This window comes from Orcinus orca, chromosome 13 (assembly GCF_937001465.1).
Source record: "Orcinus orca chromosome 13, mOrcOrc1.1, whole genome shotgun sequence".
Taxonomy (NCBI): Eukaryota; Metazoa; Chordata; class Mammalia; order Artiodactyla; family Delphinidae; genus Orcinus; species Orcinus orca.
Genome location: NC_064571.1, coordinates 10,209,923 through 10,222,500, shown reverse-complemented (window position 1 = coordinate 10,222,500; position 12,578 = coordinate 10,209,923). Strand labels below are relative to the sequence as shown.

At 40.2% G+C, this 12,578-nt stretch overlaps 1 protein-coding gene across 1 annotated transcript in view; it reads right to left on the bottom strand.

Annotated features, from left to right (window-relative positions):
• Window positions 1-12,578, bottom strand: part of ACOXL (acyl-CoA oxidase like) — a 371,113-nt gene that overhangs the window by 340,992 nt on the left and 17,543 nt on the right. Inside the window, 1 exon segment of the mRNA XM_033401938.2 lies at window positions 292-388. Coding sequence (XP_033257829.1) covers window positions 292-388 — 97 coding nt within the window.

The window sequence follows — 12,578 nt, the reverse complement described above, 5'->3', positions numbered from 1 at the left end:
TATATTTGTTTTGTGAACAAATATTTCATTACCTCTGCTCATTCCCCTACTACCTGGCCTGTGGGCTCGGGAAAAGTGAATCAATTAGGTTAACACAGGGAGGGGACAGAAAAGGAGGGTGAAGGAGCCACTCCCCCATACCGACCACATTGTCTGTTTCCCCCAGGGCAAAATTAATGTGCTTCCTTCCACAAGTCACAAAAGCAAACAAAACAAAACAAAATATTTTCCTTTCTCTGTCTCTCTCTCCTTCACTCACACACAGGACACCAAAATAACAATGAAACTTACCTGATCCTGAATTGTACGTTTTATCAGAGGCAGACCCATGGTAAACATCACTCTCTGAAATGTCAAAGCTCTCATTTCATCCAGACTCAAATCATACCTGTGACAAATGGATACAAAATGGATGTTAAGACGTTGGACTGATGGTGACCATGAGTGGAGTCTTTGGACCCAGGGATCTGACAGAACAGACATCTTTGTTGGGTCTCTCTATAGCTCTTGTTCCATGCTATGCGTCAAAGGAGGCCACCATGTGTGTGACACAGACTGTGGGGGGCGGTCAAAATGGAAGGAAAGAAAGAAGGGTTCCCTGACAATGACCTTAAATCAAGACTCTAATGTTTCCTCCTCCACCCAGGTGTCTGGGATGGGAAGATGGGGCAGATGGGAGAGACCTGTGTGGTGGCCCCAGGAGTGTCACCTAGAATTTCCTTCAAGAGAACTCACAGTGGGAGCAGCATTTCCCAGCAACCTGCAGCTGCCATTCCTTGGAATTAACCTTGGCGCTGGCCCCAGGCTGCTCTGCCCTCAGGCTGCTCCCGGCTGGTGATGAGCATGGCAAGGGTCTAGACTCCGGCCATTCCTGCCCACCAGGAGACTTTTTCCCAGGGACGCCAGCAGCCCACTCAGACTGTCTCGTGACGGTGCCAGGCCCTCTCTTCTCCCTCATTTCATGGTGTCAGCCCTGCTTGCACACATCCCAAAGGTTCCCCCACCTCCTGCAGCTCCCTCCCTGTGGCCCTTCTAGACGTTCCCCCAGTAAGTCACTTGCACATCTAGTCCCATCTCGGTGTCTGTTTCTCAACGAACCTCGAGTGACATAGGAGGGGAGGATCCATGCTGCCGCCCAAAGTGTTTAAACACAAAGCACAGCCAGAGTTTGGGGGAACCGCACTCAGGTTTGGATGCTGACTGCCACCAACTGCGTGACCAACGTCAAGTGGCCTGCCGTGGCTCCATCCTCCCATCTGTAAGATTGAATGAGAGTCACGCATAACCCAGAGGAGTGTCATTTCAAATGCTTGGACTAGGGCGTGCATATGTATGGTTAAGTGTTCAATAGTAGTAACTGCCATTCACGCTCTTAGTTACCCCATCTCCTCCTTCTCAAGGGCAGGCACTGTGTCAGACCCATTTTTACAGCCCCAGCACCCCTACAAGGCCTGGCCCACGTGAGGCCCCATTCAATGGTGGTTGAACTTAAACGTATTTGGGTCCTCAAGTTTCACGACCAGGTTGTGGAGGCAGCGTCCCCACGGATGCCCCCAAAGACATGCTTACTACACATACTGTCCTCATGTCAAGTTTATTTCCACCCAGAATACAAACTGCATGCATTCAGAGTCCACATCTTAAACTCCTGTGTAGCCCCTGAGGACCAGCAGAGCATCTCACATTTAAACATTTTCCCTAAATACCTGCTGGCCAATTGCCCCAGACCAAACAAGAACCATCTTGACTTTCTCTCTTCCATCCAGTCTGCAGGTAACTGAAAAATCCAAGAGGACCCACTGTGCATTTGGGAAAGTAAAAGATAACCCCCCCACCAAAAAAAAAAAAAAAAAAGCCAAATGGTCACAGAAACTCCCTAACAAAAAAATCTTGAGACAGGACAGGCCCATTATTACTTTTTTCTTTTTCTGAGTCAGAACCACTGGTGGGGATTTCAGTAGAAACATTACTGCATGAAGTCAGTATTTTCCCTAAGGAGAACAGAAAATTAAAATGCCAATTTCAATAAAATGGGAGACTGGAAAAATCTCCACATTTGAACATACAAGTAAGGCCTGCCCAAAGCATCTGAGTCAAGCAGGCTTTGGCAGGAGGAACTGAAAAGAAGAACCACAGAAAGAGATCTCACGGCACAAGGGCCAAATGGTGACCGATCTCAGGAAATGCTAGTAAAAATTCACTTCCTAAATGGAAGATGTGTACACCGAGACGTAAAACCTATAGCTCTTATCTGGAAAGCGGGATAGGAATGGCAGTGAGCTAGCAGATAGCAGGAGGCCCGCTGGTCTCTGAGCTATAGGTTTAGGGTCAGGGTGACATGAAGAATCACATGCACAGGTCACGTTTGAGAGAAGTGGTCTATCTCAGTGGCAGCGGGGAAGGAAAAAGTTTCCATGTGATGAAAAGGACCCACCCTGGATCACTATCCAAGCTTTTCCCAGCTCCCCAACCCTGAAACCCCTTAGAAAATCCAGGCTAGAAATCATTCAGCTTCACTCACATCATTCAGTTATAAGTAATAAACAGAAATTAGCATAGAATTGAAACAATGACCCTACAAAGAGCAGCAAATCTATTAAAAAACTAAAAACGCTCATCAGGGGGAAAAAAGTCATCCTGTAGCAAATAAAAATTGTGACCAAATATTATCTACATATTATATAAAACCAGTGGTGTGGGACTTCCCTGGTGGCACATTGGATAAGAATCCGCCTGCCAATGCAGGGAACACAGGTTCGAGCCCTGGTCCGGGAAGATCCCACATGCCGCAGAGCAACTAAGCCCGTGTGCCACAATTACTGAGCCTACACTCTAGAGCCTGTGAGCCACAACTACTGAGCCTGAGTGCCACAACTACTGAAGCCCACACGCCTAGAGCCCATGCTCCGCAACAAGAAAAGCCACCACAGTGAGAAGCCCATGCACTGCAACGAAGAGTAGCCCCCACTCACCGCAACTAGAGAAAGCCTGCACGCAGCAACAAAGACCCAACACAGCCAAAAATAAATTAAATCTTTAAAATAAATAAAATTAAATTAAATAAATAAATAAAACCAGCGGTGTGTTAGAGCCAGTTTAAATTAGCTCATGAGATACAATTGTTAAATGTTAAAGAATTTTTGTGAACTAGTTTTAAACACAGCCATTATCAAAAATTAATATATAGAAAGATGCACTGAGATAAATTCTGTTTTAAAAATAAAAGTAATACTCAAGCTCATCCCTTCCTAATTATGTTATTATATTTTACTATTATCTATGTTCTTTGGGTTGTTTATGTGTATTGGTGGAAATACTATATAATGGAGGACTTCCAGTCCTGCCAAGGTGCAATAGCCCCATTCCTCCCAGATCCTCCCTCTTACAACTAAAAAACCCTAGACACTGCACAATAAACAAGCATAGGATGACTCTGAAAAGTACAAAAAAGAAGGCAGACCACCTGGGGGAACTCAGAATTTGAGGAATGCCATGCCAGCAAATTCTCTGGGTTTCTTTATTGCCTCCCATGTACATATGCTGGACAAGATGCTACAGAATCTTCCAACCCAGAATCTCCAGCAGACACAGACAAAAAGTACTCCAAGAGAAGCCTGTTCTCCTTAGCCGAAGGATGCAAAAGGGTCTGAAGTTGCTGGGCAAACAATAGACTGCCTTTGGGAGTGTGGGCAGGGAAGCAGACCATCAGAACTGGCAGTGCGGATGTGCAGCAGGATTCCCAGCATCAGTTGGGACAGGAGGCTTTCAGATCGCATGGGCTGCCAGGGGGCTTGCAGAGACGTGGGCTCAGCTAAAATCTAGCCTCAGAGTGGGGAGCTCTGGAGTATAAGCGGCACCACAGAGTTGTCCCACTCTGTCAGTCAGTAGCTGTGGGCATTCCCAGGGAGAAAGCATAACCTCAGGCATTTCCTGGGAAGGTGGCTCCCATTGGGCAAGGACAATTCCAAGGAGCTTTGCTGTGAGTTGATACCAGTCAACATTGATAGCAGCTAGGAGATGAGTGTAGAGGCCTGGTAAAGGGATCAGGGTGGGGTATCAACAGCAACTGCTACAGCAGCTGACTACAGAAATCAGGAGAATAACAAATTAAACAAAAGGAAAGGAGAAAAAATAAATTATTAAAAGAAAAGCAGAAAAGTAATCAGTTAGAAATCCGAAAGCTGGCTCTTTGAAAACAACCACCATAGAGGTTTTTGTTAAACATTGTACTGGGGGAGTCAGCCAATGCAATTAGACAAGAGAACAAAATTTAGAGAAATCGAAATTGGAAAGAAATGGGTAAAACTCTCACTATTTATCGATGATGCATGTGTTAGGTTGATTGTATTGATGGCCCCTCTGCTTGACCTCTCCTTGATCCCTGTCCTTTGACACTGAAGTTCTCATAAAGAGGCAGAGTCTGCTTCCCCAACCCTTGAGTCTGAGCTTGGCCCTGTGACTTGCTTTGGCCATTAAGATATTGGTATCTTTGAGAGACGCAAAGGCTCGAAAAAGTATTTGTGCATTTCCTTGCTCTCTTACTCCTCTGAAATCCCCCCTGAGAATATGCTTGAGATAATCTAAGAACATGCCTGGACTAGCCTATGGGGTGGGGTGGGGTGTATAAAGTAAGAGACAAGTACGAAGAGCTCAGCTGTAACAGCCAAAGCCATCACAGACCAGCCTACCTCCAGGCAACCCCTAAACATGTGGAAGAAGCCAGTCAAGATCAGAAGAGCTGCCTATTCAACCTACAGCTGACTACAGATTCATGAATGAGCCCAGACAAGACTAGAAGAACCCCCCCCAGCCACCCACAAACTCATGGTCCATAATATTGATCAATTATTGTTTTGAACCGCTAAGTTTTGCATTATAGGTAACTGATACAATAGTCCTATATACCTGGAAGCCCGCAAGACAACTAAAATTACTACAAACAATAAGAGTTGGCAGGATACACAATTAATAGAAGTTAATGGCTTTCATATAGATACATAAACAATCAGTTAGAAAGTACATGAAAGAAAAGATCCCAGTTGCAAAAGTAATAAAACAAAAGAAAAATATACTTAAGAATAAACTTTTTATATGTACATAACTTACCTGAAGAAAACTTTAAAACACTCCTAAAGTACACAAGCAAAAACCTGAACAAATAGAAACATGGACCATTTGTTTTAATAGGAAGAAAGGCCACAAAGAAATAAATTCTCCCTAAGTTAATTTATGCAGTCAATATGATCTAAATAAAAACACCAATAAGGGATTTTGAAGTTCACATATGAAAGGAAACAAGCAAAAACAACCAGAAAAACTCTAAAAATGAGGAGCTATGATCTGTGTGATAAGGCCTCAGTAATTCAACCGGTGCAAAAATAGGCAGATAGACCAATGGAATAAAATAGAATGTCGAGAAACAGAATTAAATACATATGGAAAGTTAATATATTTCAGAGAAAGCTGGGATATCAAATCCAAAACATTGAGATGTTCTAATTGGGTAGCCAACTGGAAGAAAAAATTAAGTTGAATCCCTATCTCACACCATATACTAGAATAAATTCCAAATTGATCAGGATTTACATGGAGGAAAACAAAACCACAAGGTATTAAGATAAAACATAAAGAACTCTTTCATGATCTCAATGCAAAAAATACTTTCTAATATGATATAATATTTAAAAGCCATAAAGAAAAATTTGATAAATGTGACTATATAATAACAAAAACTTCTGCATGACAAAAACACCTTAAGAATAGTCAAAAGACAAATGACAAACAGGGACAAAATACTTGTTACTGATGTCATTGCAAAGGGATGAAGCTCCCTAATTACAGAGCTCCTATAATTCATTAAAAACATACCAGCAAGCACAACAAAGGAAACCATCAACAAAACGAAAAGACAATGTAGTGAATGGAAGAAAATATTTGCAAATATATGACCAACAAGGGGTTAATATCCAAAATATATAAACAACTCATACAACTCAATATCAAAAAAACAAACGACCCAATTTAAAAGTGGGCAGAAGAAAGACCTTAAGAGACATTTTTCCAAAGAAGAAATACAGATGGCCAACAGGCACATAAAAAGATGCTCAACATTGCTGATTATTAGAGAAATGCAAATCAAAACAACAATGAGATATCACCTCACACATGTCAGAATGGCTATTATCAAAAAGACCACAAATAACAAATGTTGGCAAGGATGTGGAGAAAAGGGAACCCTTGTACACTGTTGGTGGGAATGTAAATTGGTGCAGCCACTATGGAAAACATTATGGAGGTTCCTCAAAAAAACTAAAAATAGAACTACTATATGATCAGGAATTTCACTCCTGGGTATATATCTGGAAAAAACACTAATTGAAAAGATACATGCATCCTAATGTTCATAGCAGCACTATTTACAATAGCCAAGATATGGAAGCAACCCAAGTGTCCATCAACAGATGAATGGATAAAGAAGATGTGGTATGTATATATATATTATATATATATATGTATATATACACAATGAAATATTAGCCATAAAAAAGGATGAAATTCTGCCATTTGCAGCAACATGGTGAGAATATTATGCTTAGAGAAATAAATCAGACAGAGAAAGACAAATACTGTATGCTACCACTTATTTGCGGAATCTAAAACATAAAACAAACTAAGGTATCTAGCAAAACAGAAGGAGACTCACAAACATAGAAAACAAACTAGTTGTTACCAGTGGAGAGAGGGTGGGGGAGGAGCAAGATAAGGGCATGGGATTACGAGATACAAACTACTGTGCATAAAAGAGATATGCAACGAGGACATATTACAGCACAGGAAATTACAGCCATTACTCTGTAATAGTTTTTAATGAAGTACGATCTATATAAATACTGAATCACTATGCTAGACACCTGAAACTAACATAAAATTGTAAATCAACTATACGTCAGTTGAAAAAAAAAAAAAATGACCAAAAGGGGGCAAATGATTTGAACACATGGGCCACAGAATAAAAAATACAAGTGATATAAATATATTTTTAAATCTCTGCTCTCATACGCAGTAAGAGAAGCACAAATTAAAACTACACTGAAATACTGATTTTCACCTATTACATGAACAAAATCCAGACAGTCTGATAACACACTACGTTGGCAACGTTGTGTGGAGCTGATGCTCTCACACACTAGCCTGAGGAACGGAGGGTACAAATTGGTACAGTCTGCACGTGCAACAATTAAACAATATCTATCAAAATTACAAAGGAACCTACCTTTTGACCCAGCAATTCCACTTCTAGAAACTTATCCTTTGGACATCCTCACACATGTGAGGAGATATAAGCTATAGAATAATATGAGGTATGGATCCTCTTTTTTAATATAAACTGTAGTATTCATCAATTACAAATTCTGTAATCAAAAAAGAAAAATGTGGATCAAGAGAAACATCAAACTAAAAAGACCAGAGAGCAAAGCCTATGGAAATGCCATTTGGTGTGTTTTACAGACAAGATTCTAAAACGTAAGTAACTATTGATAGCTCTCTCTTTACACTTCCATTCCACTAACGTTTTGATTAAATGGTTGTTATTCATCTGTTTTAAAATCCCAAATTCAGAGCGAATTCCCTGGCGGTCCAGTGGTTAAGACTCTGAGCTTCCACTGCAGAAGGCACCGGTTCATCCCTGGTCAGGGAACTAAGATCCCGCATGCTGCGCAGCGCAGCCCAAATTCACATTAATTTCACATTACTTTCACATTAAACTAAGCTTCTTACTCATACAGATACCAAGCATCTCACTGGAGTCAAATTTTAGTAACAGTTTATGTCAGTCTACAAAGAAAAATAGGACACAGGACAAGATCAGGTGAGGACTATTAATGCACAGATAATATATACACTGGCCAGAGGAACTGAGAAATTATTATAACCAGTAAAATAAACATACCTCAAGAAAATTGGGTTACTACCAAACAGCTCTCAACTATTAATACCCAACCTCCTTACATTAAAGAAATTTCTCAACAGGGACAAGTGAGACATTTTAATTATAGGTCTTTCACATTCCCCACCCCCGACTCCCAAAATGCACTATTAGGGGTAAGCATAATGTTCCATGGGCATAAGCTACTCACTATAGTGTTGTAACAGCGCAACATTGCAAACATCTAAAACACCATCAGTAGAAAAGTGATTGAGTAAGATATGGTACAGCCATACAATGGGATATTACACAAAAAGAAAATTTTCTTTCTATGGCAGTATGGAGAAATTGCCAAGATATGTTTTAAATGAAAAAAATCAAGGTGCAAACAAGTGAATATATTCCTTTTACTGCTGCTCTATATGTTTTTAAAAAATGGGGTGGAGAAGACTACATGTTTGCTTGGTAGATGTTGTTTTTTTAAAACCAGAAACTAATAACAGTGTTTAGCTTTTGTGTGAGTGGGGTGGAGGTGGGGGGAATTGGGCAGAGAGGGGACAGCACTGTACCTTTATATGCTTTCTGACTTTTGAACCGTGTTAAACTAATACCTATTCCAAAAACATGTTTTAAAACGTGTTAAATTGTACACTTAAACATAACCACTAGATGGCGCCTGATCTTCATTCCAACTGCCACCCCCAAGGAATTCATTCCTATTTAACAAAGAAATTAAAGCTGGATGAAGAAGTTTTAGAAACTGTCTCCCTGAAAGCTTGAACATCTGCTTATCATAATATGAATATTTAAATTCCTAACACTTTTCAAGCAAAAAGGTAACCATCTCTGCGATGGAAAAGTCAGGGTTTCAGGAACATCTCAAGCTCTCCCAACTCCTATGCAACATGCATATTTGTTTGTGCATTTTCTGTCTTTAAATACCAACCCCCACGTTTAGCAATCTTAATGGGACACCTTAAATACTATGTGTATAACGATACGGTATAAATCATAAACAACAATGGTTTTGGGTATTTTATAATAACAGATATAATTTCTCTTCTGGTTTCTTGGGTCTGTAAGATATAAAGATTTGGCAAATATTATTATCTCTGTGCCTCAAATGGCAGAGAGAGGCCCTATAGAATTAAGAGACTTGGCAGGTCCTGGGTGGATGGCATTAGTGTCAAGATTAAGAGACACATCTGCAGGGGTGTGTCTGTATGGGGTACAGAGAGGGCCCTGCTCTACCCTCAGCAGCTCCACCATCATCTGACTTATCCGTGGTCTGTGTAGGATTTAGCTTGAGAAAAAATGGTTCCTTTACTAAGAACAAGGTTGAAAACCTCTGAACTAGGATATGCTACCAGCAAGAACTAAAGCAAAAGATACGAATCTCACCTTCCCTCGGAGAGGTGAGGGGTGTGGGCATCCAGCGTGAGTAAGACGAAGCCTTACTGGGAAGTTTCACACGTGGAATTAGGACCAAACCACAAGACACAAAGTTTCAAAATCGAATCATAAATACCTACTAGAGAGGCGAAAATAAAAAATACTGACAATACCAAGTGTTAAGAAGGTGCAGAGCAACTGGATCCCTCATTCACTGCTGGTGGGAAATATTTAAAAAATGGTACAGTCACTCTGGAAGAGTTTAACAATGTCTTATGAAGCTAAATACACACTTATGTTTATAACTCAGCAATTCCACTCCTGGGTATTTACCCAAGAGAAATGAAACCCTTTGTTTACACAAACACTTATACATGAATGTTTATAGCAACTTTATTTGCAATCACCAAAAACTAGAAACAACCCAAATGTCCCTTGAGTGGGGCATAGATTAAACTGTGGTACATCCATACAATAGGTTACTACTCAGCAATAAAAAGGAATGAACCACTGATACACATGACAACTGGGATGGATCTCCAAGGCATTGTGTTGAGTGGAAAAAAGCCAATCTCAAAAAGTTACATATGATAGGATTCCAATTTTATAACATTCTCAACATGACTAAATTACAGTAATGAAGTACAGATCAGTGGCTGCCAGGAGTTAGGGTTAGGGGGAGAATCTGACTCTAAAGGGGAAACACAGGAGGTTTCTCTGTGGTGATGGAATAGTTCTATATTCTGATTGTGGTGGTGGTTGGTTACACAAAACTATACGTGTGAACTACACACACACACACACACACACACACACACACACACACACACACACATAGATGTCCTCCAAAAGATTTGAACAGACACTTCACAAAAGAATGACCAATATAAAAATGACCAATAAGCATGAGAGAAAACGCTCAGCGTCATTAAGTCACCATGGAAAATCAAATTAAAATCACAATGAGATACCATTACACACCCACCTGAATGGCTAAAAAAAAGTTTTTAATGAGAAACCTAATTATTAACAAGGATGTGGAGCAACTAAAACTCTCATGTTTTGTTGTGATAATGTAAAACAACACAGTCACCTTGGGGAAAGGTTCTGTCCATTTCTCATAACACTAAACATATACCTACTCTATGACCTAACAATGACACTCCTAGTATTTACCTAAGAAAAGCAAACTGTTCATAAAAATTCTTGTAGAAGAATGTTCATACCAGCTTTATCAATGATAGCTCCAAACTGGAAACAGCCAGGGCATCCATCACTAACAGAGCAGATAAATAAACTATGGTCTAGTCATAAAATGGAATACGACTTAGCAATAAAAAGGAATGTACTATTGATACACATAAATGGCATGTATTAAGTTAGAAAACATTATACTGGGCTCTCTGGGATCACTTGCTCTGGAGGAAGCCAGCTGCCATGATGTGAGGACACTCAAGCAGCTTCGTGGAGAGGTCCACATGGGAGAAACACTGAGGCTTCCTGCCAACAGCCATGTGAGTACAGCTCCTTGGGGGTGGATCTGCCAGCCCCAGTCAAGCCTTTATATGACTTAAGCCCCAACCAACATCTTATGTACAACCTGATGAAAGACCCAGAGCCGCCCAGCTAAGATGCTGTGAAACTCATGACCCACAGAAACCGGTTGTTAAGTTTTGAGGTAATCTGCTACACATCAATAGATAAGGAGTACACATGGCACTGTCATACATACAAACAACTGATGAGCATGAACTAGTATCTTATTTTAAAACACTTTAATAATATGTAACACACCAAGAACAAAGCAAGAATCATAAAAGTATAGCCTAATGAATTATCACGAAGGTTACACACACCTGTATAATCTCTACCCAAGTGCAGGGAAATCACATTACATGACCAGACTCTCCCCTTGGTCTCCCTCTCAATCACTCCCTCCCTCCTGCCCATACTAGCTGCCGTCCTGACTTGTAACTCCATAAATTATTTTTGACTGCTTTTAAATATTAAAGAAATGGTATTAGACACTATGTATTCTTTTCAGTCTGGCTTCTCTCACTCAACGTGGCTAATAAGATTCATCTTAGTGTCTACTGTAGCTGTGTTTCATGCATTTTCATGGCTGTGTGGGATTAAATTGAATTAATATACCACCAAAAATATGCTGTGTGAACATATTATGTAATTCCATTTGTATTAAATTCTAAAACAGACAAAACTAAAACACAGTAGGAACATAAACAGAAGAGTGGTTACCTCTGGGAGGGGAAGGGCAGGGGCTGGGAAGGGCATGAGGGACCTTTCTGGGGTGATAGTAATGTTCTCTATTTTGATAGGGGTTTGGGTTACATAGGTGAATGCCTCTGCCAAAATTCTGAGAGTGTACACTTAATAGTTTTGTATTTCATTGTACTTTACAGCAAAAGAAAAAAATCTGAGCCATGTTGACAGGATGTACGCCATGGAATGATATGATGTGATATGACGTGACAGGATAGGATAAGATAGGATATATGGTATGATATATGATATGATATGATATGGTGTGATGTGATGTGATAGGATAAATGGGATGGTATGATATGATACGATATAATGTGATGTGATGTGATGTGATATGATGTGACGAGAAGGGCATCTCCCCTCATACACTTCCCCAGAACCCATAACCTCAGCCTAAACATGAGAAAAACATCAGACAGACCTGAATTGAGGGACATTCAACAAAATACCTGACCAATACTTTTCAAAAGTGTCAAGGTCATGAAAAACAGGGAAAGACTAAGGAATTGTCACAGCCCAGAGGAGGCCAAGGAGCTGTGACAATGAAACACATGGTGTCCTGGATGGGGTCCTGGAAGAGAAAGAGGCCATCTCGGGGAAAACTGAGGAAACCTAAGTAAAGTCTAGAGTTTAATTCATAGCAACGTACCGATGCCGCTGCCTTCGTTTTGACAAATGTACCGTGGTTCTGTAAGATGTTAACAACAGGGGAAACTTGGTGAGAGGGAGATGAGAAAACTCTGTTATCTCTGCAACTTTTCTATAAATTGAAAATTATTCCAAAATAAAAAATCCATTTTAAAAAGAGACAACAAAGCAGAAACTAACACACCATTGTAAAGCAATTATACTCCAATAGAGATGTTAAAATAAATAAAATAAATAAAATTTAAAAGAGACAACAAGCAAGGCAACAACAAAATCAAAAAGGCCGTTGTGTATTAAAACACACACACACACACACCACTGGACAGGA